We start from the raw sequence: 15,730 nt of genomic DNA, 5'->3' as shown, positions 1-15,730 counted from the left end.
AAAAAATATACATTAATTATATAATAAATATGATACATTTTTTATATAATTTATTCAAACATATTCGGACTTAAAATTTACTGTGTGGGACAAGTTGAATGAAACCATTATGTTGACATCAGTCATGCCTTGTGGGAGAAAATATGATTTGATGTGATTTATGACATATGTCTTGACGAAGAAGATAGAGCCACTCATATTGACTATCATTTTCGCGGACTTCAATAATTCTCACATGAAAAAAATAAATAAATAAAAGAATTGGCCGTTTCGGATCGAAATAACCAAAAATTTATTTTAGTTTATGCTTGGCGGTTGGAGATTCATTGTTCCTAGAAAACAATATAAACTCGAACAATAAGGCTTGTTGTAAGAGATCCAGCTTTAGCAAGGCAAATTTTTTACCCGAATTTGATTTAGTCGAACTAATTTAATTACAGAGCAAATGTGGTACACTTACCTTCTGATTAATCATCTTTTCTATACTGTACATCATATATATGTAATTGGTTCAAGTTTGGTCGAGTCAGTTCAAACAATAATTGCACGCCTTCAAAGCATGATATAACGTTGATTACTTCTTTATTCTTTCTCATTTCATTCTTGCATTAAAATCTCATAATAATATGCACTGGATGGGGAATGGCCACACTCAGTGAACCAACAATGCAGACTTAGTTTCCCCTTACAGGCTCTGTGATGAGTCCATATCCAAAGGGGAATAGCGGGTCATAGTGTTGATCTCCAACATTCATAGGGAGTTGATCAACCGTCTTGAACCATGTACGCGGGAGCGTGCCGGTAAAACCGTAGTCACCAAACAGAACATCAGCAACACCTTGGCCTTCTGTTCCTGGAAGCCAAGCAGCGACAAGAGCATCTATTTGTGCAAGATATGGCTGAATCACGACTGGACGGCCTGTTATAAGAACGACAACACATTTCACCGAAGCACACACATTTGTTATAATACTTGGTCCTGGATCAGGAATCGTCAAGTTTGTGTTGTCTCCAAATGTTAATGAATATGGTGGTTCTCCAACCACGATAATGGCGTATGAGAACTCGTTGGACTTAACATATCCAGGATGTGGGTTCTCGTTGAAAACGATTTTTGTCTCTGGGTGAACTGTATTCCTAATGGCAGTCAGTATTGTGGTACCTGAACATAGAAAGGAACTAAAAGTTAAAGGGAAATTGAACAAAATTCTTCTGATAAGAGCTTTGTAAAACATATTAAGTCGAACAGATCATGGATTTACCGACTGTAACATTGCCGGGCTGGCCCTGCAATTGAATCGTCCAACCACCACATTGGTTACCAATGTTGTCGGCATGGGTTCCCGCAACAAGAATCTTTGATGCCTTCTTAGGAAGTGGTATCAATGGTTTATTTGCAGATTCACCATTCTTAAGCAGCACAAGAGATTTTCTTACTGCTTCCCTTGCCAGTTCTCTATGTTCCTGCCAAAGTCATGCATGGAGACGGGTGTAAGATGAGCCGAACTAGCTTGAGCAGAGTTCGTGTAAGCATCAGCTTGAGCTGGAAACTAACAGATGCTCGATTCATTTGCACCTCCCTACTTTCAGATGGCTTTTGTGTGAAGTCCAACTAACCTGACTTCCCAGGTACTTGGTCATGCTATAGTCGGCCAAGGGGTGTTCAAATAGACCAATTGTGAATTTAACTCTCAAAATCCTTTTCACTGCATCATCAATGCGGCTCATGGGAATAAAGTTATTTTTGACCAGGGAGGTTAGACCATCGATGAACTCGGTATAGTTGTATGGAACCATGATCTGCAGCATATAAGTACCTCAATGAATATGTTTGCTGCAAATCGACTTGTATAATAACACAATGCAACCCATAACATTAATAAATTTAATTAAAAAGAAATCCACCATGTCAATTCCAGCACCAACTCCAGCTATAATTGAATACGTATAGTTCGCGTGAGGCGGAGATGTGATTCTGTCAAGTCCCTGCCAGTCTGAGATGACAAATCCCTGAAATGAATCACAAACAAACTGAGATTTTTCATTCTGTTTATCTTTCCTAAGCCACAAGTTTCCAATGAAAATTGGGTTTACTCTGAAACGCAGCGTATTTTTCAGGAATCCGGTGATGAGATCACGGTTAGCGTGCATCTTTACACCGTTCCAACTCGAGTAGGAGATCATGATCGTTCCCACACCTTTGATGATTGAGTCATAGTATGCCGGCATGTGAATCCTCAGCAAATCATGCCTGCTTGCCACTGTATTATTCTCATTGATGCCTTTGGTGGTTCCGCCATCACCAACATAGTGTTTTGCAGTAGCTAAAACCTTTTGCCTAAGAACACATAAGAATACTTTAACATGTGCCCGGTCGAAAAAGTACCATAAAGGACTAATAAGTATTAAGTTGCATCAGAGAAATCAAAATGCAAATGATATAAATGATACATTTACTACATGAACAAAAGTTGCTCCCTGGTCTCTTCTAGCTTAAGTTTCCATTATTCCAATTTATTCATATGATGTATCCTGGATATTTTAGTGAAAATCTTCAGGAATATGAAGAAAAGGAGTGATGATTTGACGAGAGACTCACTGTCCAGCGAGGAAGGGAACACCCTTACGAGAATTAGCAGGTATATCTCCTTGTAATCCAGGTATGATCTCAGTCATTGCTCGAACAATCTTTGGATCTTCGCTATAACTTTCATAACAACGACCCCATCTCGGATCCCTGCAAACCTGGGATAAAACTGCTGTCAGAAGGCAAAATATGTTACATCGATAGTCGTTATACACTTGTATGAACAGCCACTGTCAATGACATAATCCAGTTAATTACCGCAATGCAAGGTGCAAAAGCATAGGGAATACCCGTTGCCCTGACTTCTAGAGCAGTTGCAGCTCCAATTCTCTTCACTAACTCAGGATCTCTGTACATAAGAAAAGTATTTCCTAGTTACTACATAAATGAAACAATATTAATATCATCGAGGTCGGCCTTCCTCTTACACAGCTGTTTTCACACTGACTTATGTTCTTGATTTCTGGATCACTTGTACAAAGTAGAAGCAAGTCAGCACAACTGAGAAAATCAACTTGCCTTGTAGCTCCAAGACCAACATTGTGGGGGAAAATTGTAGCTCTATAGACGGCGCTGTTTCCATGAACTGCGTCTATCCCAAACAGCATTGGAATCTTAAGACGGGTCGATAACGAGCCCTTTTGGTAACCATTCACCATGTCGATCCACGTCTGAGGAGACGCTGTCGGAGGTGGACCACTACCTCCAGCACTCAACATACTGCCTGCTCATTACATTTCAGACACAGAAATATACCACAAAACACTAAGATCAAACACAATTTGGAGAATACAAGGTTTCTTGCCTATGTAATACTTCTTCATAACCTCCTCTGAGGCCACGAGTCGATCAATTTGTGTCATTTGGCCTATCTTTTCCTCCAAAGTCATCCTGCCCAACAAGTCCTTAACTCTCTTACTTATGGGCTGTTTGGGATCTTGGTATATCTTGTACTCTGCATTAGCTACCGCTATCCAGCAACACAGCACCAAAATCCCAATGAAGACTGCAGGAGCTTCAGCCATTTTTCTCCTCAACGCAGCCTTCAGTTTGACAAAAAAAAGCAAAAATCTTTAACCCTACTGCTAATTTATACTCAGCTTAGAATTAAGATACAGCACACAATTGGGAGAGCAGCAGTAATGAAGGGACAGATGATGCAAAGAGTTTGAGGTTTTGGCCCACAAGATCACATGACTGTTGCTGCGTGTATCCGGATAAGAATCATAACATTGACATTAATACAAACATTGAATTGCAGATAAATTTGGACTTACATTCATTTATCTTATATTAATACAAGACACCGAATCTACACATACTTCTATTTTCTCTATTACCAAAAACACACATTAAAAATAGAACCAAGCAAAGCATAAAGTACACCTTTTTTCCAGTTTGGGAGCTTAAAAAACAGCAACAATAGTATGATACAAATGAGTATTTGTTAAGACGATCATTAATTTTATTAAATTTTTATAATTTTTAAATAATAAAAAATATTTATAATATATGATAAATTCATAAATAATTTATCGTAATTATTTGGAAGAATAAATTCGTTTGGACCAAGCACTGCAGCTATGCAGCAGCACGCTTGAGCCCCCATTTGCAAGTGGTCAGCCCCACCAATACCACGCGTGTGGAAGATTGATTTTCTTTTTTTTTTTTTTTTATTTATCTTAGTATTTTATTTATGCGTGTATTCTATACTATTCTATGTTCAAATTAAGTTTAGTTAATTTTTTTAAAAAAAATACGTGTTAATCACAATTCAAATATTGATGTAATTTTAATATTAAAAAATATATATTATTCTTGTAGCAACAAGAATTTTATTTGTTAATTAATTCACTGTCAATTTTTTTTATAGTTATTGAATTATTTTTTTATAGCATGTTGGCTAATAGCTAGGATTTTAGAATTTTATTATTAATCTGTACTCTGCATCTGCTATTGCTCCCTGTCCACAACTCTTAATAATGAATATTCACATATTTCACCTACAATATTTCACAGTTTTGTAGGTGAAATGGAGAAATAACAGGCAATAATTTGTGTCTTTGTATATCAACAGAGAAATATCTGTTCAAGAAAGTGAGATTTGTCATAGAAGATGCATTGTAGCAGTCTGCAGCAATGATTTTTAAAATGGAACTTTAAAACATAAACAAGAAATGGGAAGGAAAATTCTTGTCTGAGGATCACCAACCAAATCAATTACATAGCTTTGTGATTGGTTACTTTCCGTATATTTGTAAGTGTATTACACTTATCATATAATTAATTCTTGTGTTTGTTTGCATTGGGCCCACTATATACTAAGATTACTGATGCGGTCACCAGAAGCAAAATAGACAAACAAAGATGATGCAATAAATTGTGATGATCATAATATTTGGTGTAATTACACTTCAATTTTTTATAATTTAAAAAATTATAATTAGTGCTCTTGATGTTTGTTTTCGTCCAACAAATATATCGCTAAATTCAGTAAAAATTCATCGAATTTGCTGTTTGCAAAAAGATTGAATGGAAATCCAGATTTACCTCCAATTGACTTAGTATTTAACCTATAGTAAGTTAGCACTAAGTCAATTGGAGGTTTCACTTTTCTGCTAATATATTACTAAATTTCATGAATTTTGACTCACAAAAGAATCTATTTGTTGGAGGAAAATAAACGTCAAGAGTATTAAATATAATTTTTCAAACCACAAGAAATCTATCTAAAATTACGTACACCAAACCTTTGAGGAGTACAGTGTAACTATCAGCAATAAAATATAAGAATTTCATTGCAACTCATTTATACATATCACTCTCTGTTTGTTTAAACTTTTAAATGATATAGTAATTTAACATAAGTCCATCGCAATTGAGAAAAAAAAAACAGAAAAAAGTGTCGGAATTATTTATCAAGCTAAATTATTATATACGAATACACAAATGGATCTTTTTGAGTAAGCCAAAAATGTGATATTTCAAGTCTGTTATGTATATTAGAAAGAAGCTATTAGCAGCATCACACAAATTTGGTCTTAAAAGGAGTTGTCAAAATAAATTAAAAAAAAAACCATTGGTCCATGTAGTAGTAATCAAATCGATTCTTCATTAATTAGTAGTAATCAAATCGATTCTTCATTAATTGATTCTCCGGACTAGTTCAATTAATTAGTAGATTGACTAAAATATTTTTATGGATTGTGAATTATAATTTTATTTGTATTTTATTTTTTTAGGGATTGTGTGGACATCTTTTCTTTTAATTTTTTCATCTACATCGTTTGATTTTTTTTCCATATAATTTTGCAAATTTTATCTTAGAAATGCAGCAAGGTAAACGTTTATAATTCCGGGCCTCATTACATAATTTTATGAAATATAGGGGTGTTAATAATAACCCAAACAACAAGAATGTATTTCATAATTGTACCAAATCATGATATCATTTTAATGCAACAATAACCTTAAATTATCAAAATTGGGATTTAGAGGTAACTGGAGTCCTTCACTCACATTTGTCCTAAAGATGACAGCATTTTGCTCAGACAGAGTGCTGCAATGTTCATTTAGCTTATGTTTGTAGGTTGTGTAGTAAGCCCAAATCCAAATGGGAACAATGGGTCATATTGCTGATCACCAACATTCATAGGAAGCTGATCAACTGTCTTGAACCAAGTTTGTGGCAGTTTACCACTAAAACCATACTCACCAAACAATACATCAGCCACACCTTGGCCTTCTGATCCCGGAAGCCATGCAGCTACAAGTGCATCAATTTGTGCAAGATACGGCTGAATCACGACCGGACGGCCTGTGATCAGGACGACAACACATTTCAGTGAGGCACACACGTTTGTGATGATACTGTAACTGGGATCGGGTAGTGTCAAGTTTAAGCTATCTCCATATCCCTCTGCATATGGTGGCTCCCCCACAACAACAATGGCGTAAGAGAACTCGTTGGCCTTTACGTATTTAGCATCCGGATTTTCATGGAAAATGACTTTGGTCTTGGAGTCGACAGTATTCTTTATGGCAGTAAGGATTGTGGTACCTGATCAACTCATAGAGACAGTTTTATTCAGTTAAGTACAGACTTTGATGAGAGCCTGTCAACTGTTAAATTTAATACATTGAACTTACCAGATGTAATGTTGCCAGTTTTTCCCTGCCATTCAATAGTCCAGCCACCACACTGGTTGCCGATATTGTCAGCATGCGTTCCTGCAACGAGTACTTTTGATGCTCTCTTGGGTAGTGGTATCAATGGCTCATCTGCAGACTCGCCATTCTTTAGCAGCACAAGAGATTTTCTGACTGCTTCCCTTGCCAGTTCTTTGTGCACCTGTTGAAGTTGGGCCATCATGATGAACTGATGAATCTAATAACTCTTCCGTACATCAATATAGTATTCAACAAGTCCAGTTTGAATAAATATACAACTAACCCTGCTCCCCAAGTACTTGGTCATGCTGTAATCCGCTAGTGGATTTTCGAACAGTCCCATTATAAACTTAACTCTTAAGATCCTTTTCACGGCATCATCAATCCGGCTCATAGGGATGAAGTTATTTTTCACCAAGAAGGTTAGTCCATCAATGAACTCTGTGTAATTGTTTGGAATCATGACCTGGAATTCAGGTAGCAATGGAAAGAAATAGCAAAGTTGTCAGTCGACTTGTGTGAAGTTATTCGCTTTTAATTTTAACAGATATGATGGACGAACCATGTCAATGCCAGCACCAATTCCTGCTAGAATTGAATACGTGTAGTTAGCATGAATTGGAGATGTGATTTGGTCGATACCCTTGTAATCTGAGATGACAAATCCCTGAAATCGTACAATGTCAAGAAATGTTATAAATTGATCTCACAGAACAGAAGGCATAAATTTCATGTTAAAAGTTTATGGAGAAGAAGTCGATTTTACTCTGAAACGTAGTGTTTTCTTAAGGAAGCCAGTAATAAGATCACGGTTAGCATGCATCTTTATTCCGTTGAAGCTTGAATAAGAGACCATGATTGTTGCAACACCCTTAATGATCGAATCATCATAGGGTGGCATATGGATGCTTAGCAACCCATGTTTGCTAGTCACGGTATTGTTTTGATTGATGCCTTTGGTTGTTCCACCATCGCCAACATAGTGTTTGGCACAAGCTGCGACCTTTTTTCTGCATAAAATATATATTTTACCTTATTGAGCTAACAACAAAAACGAAGATATTGAAGATAGATTAGAGGTAAACGCATATGTGATAAATCCCCAACTATCCTATTACACCTCAATATCGCTGTATTTCTTACGGCTTGAACTTACTTTCCAGCAACATAGGGAACGCCCTGTCGAGAATTAGCAGGTATGTCTCCTTGCAGTCCTGGTATAATCTCAGTCATTGCTTGAACAATCTCTGAATCTTCACTATAGCTCTCATAGCACCTACCCCATCTTGGATCTCTGCAGACCTATTTGCCGAAACGCTCAGCAAATAACCATATAATTTCTTCTTATATGATCATTCAAAATTGTGATCAATAATAAACTAGGAGTCATTACCGCAACGCAAGGTGCAAAAGTGTAAGGAATCCCTGTTGCTCTGAGTTCAAGGGCAGTTGCAGCTCCAATTTTCTTGACCAGTTGAGGGTCTCTGTTCAAAACAGACATTCTCATAATGATTAAGAAGATCAGTAGATTTTACCCCCTGCCTTAATTTTGCAGAGCACCGATATTGTGTGAGTTTCCTATACCATTTTCTTGCTAAAGCATTCATTTTGCACTTATCAAGACAGCCCTCCCAATAGTGTAGGCCGAAATTAAGCATATGTGTAATGCAGTGCAACAAGAAGTCAATTTCAAGTGATGCACATCAAGAAAAAACAAGAGGAAGGAAATCAATACAGAGAAGACTTTGCTAGAAATTAACGCCATTATACAACGGAATTCAAGAATTATTCGACTTCATATGCTCTATTTTCAAACTCAAGAGCTGGAAAACAGGAATCTTAAAGCATGTAACACCAGATCAGTTGTTGCAAGAGCAGAAAACTAGGGGCAAAGGGTAACAAAAACAACAAATTATTGTCTGAGCATAGTTTACTTGCCTAGTAGCTCCAAGACCAATATTATGGGGGAAAACAGTAGCCCCATAAACGGTGTTGTGGCCATGAACTGCATCAATCCCATAAATCATTGGTATGCCAAGACGGGTCGACAATGATCCTTTCTGAAAACCATTCACCATATCCACCCAAGCCTTAGGAGATGCCCGAGGAGCTGGAGCACTACCTCCACCACTCAACACGCTCCCTGCTCCCAAGAACACAGAAAAGTCTTCAAATATGCACGACAAAGCATAATGTATGATTTGAAGCTACAAAGTAGTATTTCAGAATGTGGAATCAGATTGATAAAAAACCTATGTAGTACTTCTTCATGACTTCAGCTGATGCCACAGCTCGTTCGATTTGCACCATTTGGCCTATCTTTTCCTCTAAGCTCATCCTTCTTAACAGGTCCTTGATTCTTCGATTTAGGGGCTTTTTGGGGTCTTTGTATAATCTGTACTCTGCATCTGCTATTGCTCCAAAGCAACAAAACAGTAGAAACCCGATCAATAGTATAGGGCCTTTCTCCATTTGTCGGCCTTGCAAACTTGATCATTCGGATAGTAAGCAGTCAATAATCTCCACCAACACTGACCACTACTCCAACAATCAATAAGCACATATTTCACACTTTTGTATGTGAAATGAAGTAATAACTAGCAACAATTTGCACTATTCTTTTGCATACACATGTTATCAAATGAAGGTTCATTATTGAAGGGATAGGGGATGCTATTATCTCTGCTAATAGATGTAACCATGTGCAAATCTAGAACAGGTACAAGTCATTATTTAAAGCAATGATTTTCAACAACTGGCACACGGTTCACATGAACCACAGGACACCATATCTCTTCCGTATGTCAACAAAACACAAGAAGAAGTATTTCTTCAAGAAAGTAAAGTATCCCCAGAATTTTGGTGAAGTGAATGACAGAGAAATATTGGTTTTTCTCTTCATAGAAGACGCATACTAGCAGTGATGCATCCAACAAAGAGAGATTTATGAGCAAAACATTGGAAAAAAGTGATGAAGTTCAGCACGTGAAGCAATGCAGTGTGCAGCAACTTATCCAATGATTTTTGCAAGCTAAATGGAGCTTTAAACATAAACAAGAAATGGGATAGAGAGATACGAAACTCACAGTAATGCCCCTTCTTAGCAACTTCTCATGAGAGAAAGAGAGAGATTTTCTGTGAACTGTGACGAAAATGAGAGGATTATTGCAAGAAAGAGATGTGTAGGATAAATGTGGTAATTCATGTTTCTTGTGTTTGTTTGTATTAGGCCCACACATGACCACCCTTTGTAGGAAAGAGATGCCTGGGCACATACTAAGATCACTGATGCATTCACGTCAACAAAGGAAAACATGGGCAAACAAGAAGCATGCAATCACTTAGAAGAAAAAGTGTAAACAACTTTAGCATTCCCACTTATAATCAGCCGCACTTCACCAAGTTTGATGAAATTGCAACGTAGATGAATATGTGTATTCAGGACCGCCACAAATGAGACTCAGCCCGCAACCAGTCTTTAGTTGGCGAAATTAAGACCCTAATTAATCGATATGAGTTTAGATGTCACCAATATGTGAGTGTTCTAATTTTACAATACTTATTTGATTAATTAGTTTTCATAATAATTGTTGATTAGTTATATTGGTATTGATATTAATAATTTTAGATTTTATGACGTAATTATAAACCATTCACCTAAAAATAGTTCAAAAAAGAAGAGGAAATGAGACATAACATATAATACATATTCTTAAATACAGGAATAAGAATAATTGAATGATCAAACTAAAAGTATATTTCGCATAGAATAACATAGATATAAAAAATAAATTTAATGTAATTTACCTCCATGTGATATTATAAATGAGTAGATTACTCTTTATGAAAACACAGGGAGGTAAACTGCTATTTTTTTTTTTTAGGGAGGTTATTTGCTTATTTGCAATATAACAGAGGTTGCTTGTATTTTTCCCTGTAATTAAAAAACATATCAGATAAAAAGGATTAAATGTAATTTACCTCATGTGATATGTGAAATGAGCAAATACCTCTGGAAAAAAAAGAATGACCAAATTACCCTTTGTGTTTCAACAAAATAAAGCAAATTTACCTCCCTATCAATGGTTTAGATAGGGGGTATAGTTTGCTTCATTTTTCAAAGCACAGTGAATAGTTTGCTATTTTATTTTTCAAATTGTATTTTTTTTTTTACTCAGTTCTCATATCATATGGGTAAATTGCATTCCCCCCAAAAAAAAAATTGATATCATGTTCCCATTCCCTGATTTCATGCTTACAATCCCAAAATATCAGGCTGCAAACATTAATTTTTAATAAATAATAACTATTAATTATATTACTTTAAAGAATTATGAATACTTACACTAATCAATGATAGAATGCCACCTTACATCTCTTTACTTTTTATTTTTTCTGAATCAATGCAACAAAAAGAAATCGAATATAGACCGGCTCCGTCAGAAAATTAATTTATTTATCTCCGTCTGATTTAATATTCTGATTTTAGTCAAACAAAGATGCTATAAGGTCGCATGCAATAATATTTGATTATTCCTATAAATAATATATTAATTAACGTAATCTTTGATATATATTGTCTGTTTCTTATGACAGATACATTTGATTTGATCTTATGCTTCAAATCTTTTGAATACGAACAACCCAAATTGTAAATCTTACCTTCTTACAAAATAAATTATGAAATTGAATCCAATTATAAATTTATTTGTGATAATAAATCTATGACATGATTGCGATGAATTTCGTGGTCCAATCAGGCAGACCATGTTCCTTTTGGATCTACTACTTAAATAAATTTAAAGCTAACGGACTTCATTAAAAAAATTTATATTATAATTATTTTTTATTGTTTGAAATATTCTTTTGGTATTAGCAGTTGTTTTATAAATATTGTTTCGTTACAATTTATTATAAGAAGTATTTATTAGACGATCGTAAATTTTAATGGTAGTTGTAATTTTTTAAATAATGAAAATATATTTTCAATTATGACTAAATTCAGAGAAACCTTTTGTAATGTATCCTAAATTTAATAAGATTAAGGGTACATTTAATTCAAGTGAGGGGAAAGAAAAAGTGAAAAGATGAGGAAAGGCAAGGGAGAAAATGATAGTTTTCCTTCAAGTTGTTTGATATGAATGAAACATGAGTAAATATCAAAGACTTCTCATTGTTTGGTACGGAAAAAATAGATTGAGAAAAAAATACTATTTCTTTTCGTAATTTTATTGGTTAACCTAAATTTTATATTTTAAAAAATAAATAAATTAATATTTACGAAAATAATTTTGATATATAAAAAATTTAAAAATCTTGTTACGAAAAATATTTATCAAACAAGAGAAAAATATTCATCAAAATGAATATTGAGCATTTATTCTAAACAATTCAATTTAAATAAAATAAAAATTATTATCAATGATCGATGATGCAGTAGTTCTTACGACAACTTGGTTATCTTTTCTAAAAAATTATGTCCGATATTATCAGTGGAAAGAAAAGAAATTGAAGGATAACCATATATATTGGTTAAAGTAAATAAAAATAAAATAGGTAGTTTTTTATGTTTTGGACTTGTACTTTTTACTTTTCTGCCTAATTTGGGAAGGAAACAAATTTAGACCCCAAAAAAGTTTCACATACATCCAATTCTACTTCCTCTCCAACTCTCTTTTCCATTGTAACATGCCTATCACTCTTTATGTCGGCCGTTGTCGGAATTCTCTCAAATGAATTTGAGCCATGCGATTCCGATTTCATTAAAGATCATGTGATAGATAAAATTAAATTTTACAATTAAAGATATATTTTCAAATGTTAAATTTTTATGAGGAAATTACAGTATAAGACCGACTTTTTTTCTTAATGTATTCAAAATTAAATTAGATTTTATATTTGAAGCATCAACTAAAGTAAGTTGCAGCATTTTATGCTGTAGATGGCTTTATAGCAATACATATCATATTAATACAGATTTTACTATGTTGCTAATAATCTCTGGCCTTCAAATTGTAACAAAAACTAAAGTTTACGTGGTACCTACGACATATTGCAAACCTACTACCTTACTAATATAACCAGCTACAGCATTCGGTCCGAAAGCGAAGGCAGCCTCCGGAAGAAGTTGAGGGCAGGGGACGGCATCCGATCCCTGAATATCGGATGCCTCAGGTAATAAAATCCGAATGCCATTGCCACCATCTTTGATGGAACCAAGTACAATATAAATGCGACAACCAAGCACAGCCCGACAAAGATACCTGTGGCACGTGGGTCCCGCCATGTCACGAGCGCCTGCATTCGTTCCCCCTGCGTGGCAAAGTCCCCCAACACGGTCTGGACACGTGCCCCCAGCATTCTTAGTTTATCGTATCGAGCCCGAACTGTCTCGTTAGGTCTAGTACACGGCATAGCATCGAACTCTTCGTCGAGTTCGTCCCGGTCAATGGACTCTGCTAGTGACATCTTTGGGTCGAAGTGAGGCAATGTTGTTCTCGATCGGAACCTATAGTTCCATGCCCCGACCACAAAAATGTAGAAGGCTAATGTGGGAATAATTAGGTCGGGGAACCACACGAGCATCACTAGCAACGCATGTACGAGTATTGTAGCTGTTGGATTCTTCCAGGATCGCGTTTCGTCCACCCATTTGAACACATCGAGCAATCCAGCTATCACATTGATGATTCTTAGCCAATTAGCACGAACCTTTCGCATGCTGAATGTGTTGGAGTCGGCATCAAGCACGTAGGTCACCACCTCACGACGGAGAGGCGGCTCCGACCGGGACAAGTGGGCCGACACTATTTTCACGGCTATCGCCCTCAAGGCCTCTTGTTGCACCATACCGAGGGGCTTGAGATGGTGCATCATTGGCAACAACGGTTGTGAGTACACGTGCAAGAAATCAAGCGTCGGAGTAGCACGTGCGAATCTAACCGCCAATTCTATCTCCCCCATTTTCTTTAAACCAGCTTGGGACAACAAAAGCAACGGAAACACACTTCTATACACCTTACCGGTGGCCAAAGTAGAAATACGAATACGCACCTTTCCTACACGGAAATCAGGCCTAACGGATTCCTTACAACCGTCTGATTCGAATACTTCCCAACTATCAAACACCCCAACCGTCAATACAGTGGATGGATCGTAGACCCTCCACGTGTACTGCTCATTCCATTTGGGGTCCAAACTATCCGAGATTGTACGTGTACGCACCCACTTGTTGCCGTATTTCGCTACAGCATAAGCATCCGTAGACCCTTTGCCTTTAATTGTTTTCATTGGTAGCAAATTCTTGCATCCAATGATTCCCAATTCAACAGTTCCGACAGCGGGTTTCCACAGTTGCCTGGCGGTTGGACGATAGTCACTGCAAACATGAGCCCCTTCATCCATCACATGATATCCACCGTCAAAACATAGCCTCAAGTGGACCCTACCTCTATATACCCTCTTTTCCTCATTCGGATCCTCCAACGTGAACCATCTTGATGCCACATTTCGATCGTCCACCCGTCTCTCTATGGACGTTAGAGGTACTCTAGCAACACCAACAATGATTTGCTCCTTCGGTGACCGGTTCTCAATCAAGAAAAATATGAGGTTGTGCTCAGTAAATGGCTCCGCCGCAACAAACATCAAATCTTCACTCCACGACGGGGCACCGGCACTTGTGAGGACTGATTTTGTTTTCTGGACCTGAAACCCCAATTGGACCTTAACTTGGAAGGATGACTCCTTTAAAGGGATTAGCATGGAGATGTCTTGTGCTTCGATGACAGTCGATCTCAAGTACCACAATTTAGGCGATTGGTACACTTTCGATCTTGAGTTTGGATTACCGGTCGTGTCGGTCTTCCAAGCATCGGGAAATGATTCATCAGCTTGTGTACCTATCCATGTGGCAAGCATGAGGTCTCCTCTGTGAGCTCCACCTCCTTCAAGTCGATACCATTGTGGGGCCAATGGGCTGTCCGGTGGATCCCGCAAAGGGATCTCACCCACATCAAAGCAAATGCCACCTAAGAAGTCATGTCCTGCTACGTCATTTGTGGGACCAAATGAGATGGCGCTCAGTGGGTCCCACACCGACACTTCAAGTATGGGGGACGAATCAGGTGAATCCCGATTGAAAGCAAATGTTTGATCCCACTCAAAGAATATTGTTTTTCTTGCCGGTTTTGAGATGACATGGCTGCCGGACACAGCTATCTTTACCACTGGGCTTCCAGCCGTGGGAAGCGATCGAGCTTTCACAACTCGAACAAAGAGGTAATGCATTTTCTCAACTAGATCGAATGAGGAGCGTTCCATGGTTGATCTATCAGATTGATCAGACATAAAGCTACTTACCGACGAAACACGGCTGATTGGCTGCGGGCCGTTGATATTGTTCACTTTGACTTCTGGCACAAACCTTGATGACACTGATGCCATCACTTGATCAGGGTTTTGACCGCCGGGTGGTATCTCTTCAACGTGTGGAGCCGGATCTACTGTATTGGTCTCTTCTTGTGCAGCTGCTGGGTCCGAATCAGCAGGATTTTCTCCAGGGGTTGGTACTGCTGCTTCAGCTGGCGGCACAGGAGGTTGTTCCTCATTCGGCTTGTCTCCATCGCACGGAGGCTCTGCCGGGGGACCTGGTGAAGTTTCATTCTTTTCTGCTTCAGCGGCGGGGGCATCAGAAGCTGCTGGAGGTTCCAGAGGAGCCGGTGCTGTCTCAGGTTTAACCTCCTCGGGGGGAGGCGGAGGAGCGGGCGGCGGCACAATCTCGTCGACGAAATAAATCTTCAATCCAATCTCGCCCTGGATCCAGCTGAAGAAACTCTTCTTCTCCAGGGGATAATAAATCAATGCCTCCTCGCCTTTCTTGACAAACTGCCTGGAGCTCAGCTTCACCCTGCCCAGAAAATTGTTCCTGGTCGTTGGTCCAACATTTTTGTCATGAAAAACATCGAGCTCCAG

At 37.6% G+C, this 15,730-nt stretch overlaps 3 protein-coding genes across 5 annotated transcripts in view; all 3 read right to left on the bottom strand.

The window, feature by feature from the left end:
• On the bottom strand, positions 561-3,861 carry LOC105173943 (beta-glucosidase BoGH3B-like). Of its 3 annotated transcripts, none has more exons than XM_011095870.2 (9): positions 3,393-3,838; positions 3,107-3,311; positions 2,846-2,936; positions 2,600-2,745; positions 2,095-2,338; positions 1,906-2,010; positions 1,618-1,800; positions 1,263-1,464; positions 561-1,162 (listed from the first exon to the last, which is right to left on the bottom strand). In XM_011095870.2, the coding sequence occupies exons 1-9, from the start codon at positions 3,610-3,612 to the stop codon at positions 675-677; spliced, it is 1,884 nt and encodes a 627-aa protein (XP_011094172.1). In that variant the 5' UTR covers positions 3,613-3,838; the 3' UTR covers positions 561-674. The 3 variants fall into 3 exon arrangements, with proteins under 3 accessions (XP_011094172.1, XP_011094173.1, XP_020553253.1); XM_011095871.2 differs by having other exon boundaries at positions 3,107-3,307; positions 3,393-3,522; XM_020697594.1 differs by having other exon boundaries at positions 1,906-2,338; positions 3,393-3,861.
• LOC105173942 (beta-glucosidase BoGH3B) lies at positions 5,988-9,993 on the bottom strand. Its single transcript, XM_011095868.2, has 10 exons — positions 9,844-9,993; positions 9,010-9,295; positions 8,696-8,900; positions 8,151-8,241; positions 7,914-8,059; positions 7,524-7,767; positions 7,320-7,424; positions 7,041-7,223; positions 6,737-6,938; positions 5,988-6,647 (listed from the first exon to the last, which is right to left on the bottom strand). The coding sequence occupies exons 2-10, from the start codon at positions 9,227-9,229 to the stop codon at positions 6,160-6,162; spliced, it is 1,884 nt and encodes a 627-aa protein (XP_011094170.1). The 5' UTR covers positions 9,230-9,295; positions 9,844-9,993; the 3' UTR covers positions 5,988-6,159.
• The window catches only part of LOC105174198 (protein QUIRKY), a 3,516-nt gene continuing 433 nt past the window's right edge, over positions 12,648-15,730 (bottom strand). Inside the window, 1 exon segment of the mRNA XM_020697902.1 lies at positions 12,648-15,730. This exon segment is cut by the window's right edge and continues 14 nt beyond it. Coding sequence (XP_020553561.1) covers positions 12,842-15,730 — 2,889 coding nt within the window. The 3' untranslated portion in view covers positions 12,648-12,841.

Source organism: Sesamum indicum, linkage group LG11, assembly GCF_000512975.1.
Source record: "Sesamum indicum cultivar Zhongzhi No. 13 linkage group LG11, S_indicum_v1.0, whole genome shotgun sequence".
Classification (NCBI taxonomy): Eukaryota; Viridiplantae; Streptophyta; class Magnoliopsida; order Lamiales; family Pedaliaceae; genus Sesamum; species Sesamum indicum.
The sequence above is the reverse complement of the archived record's forward strand: the minus strand, read 5'-3'. Positions and strand labels throughout refer to the sequence as shown.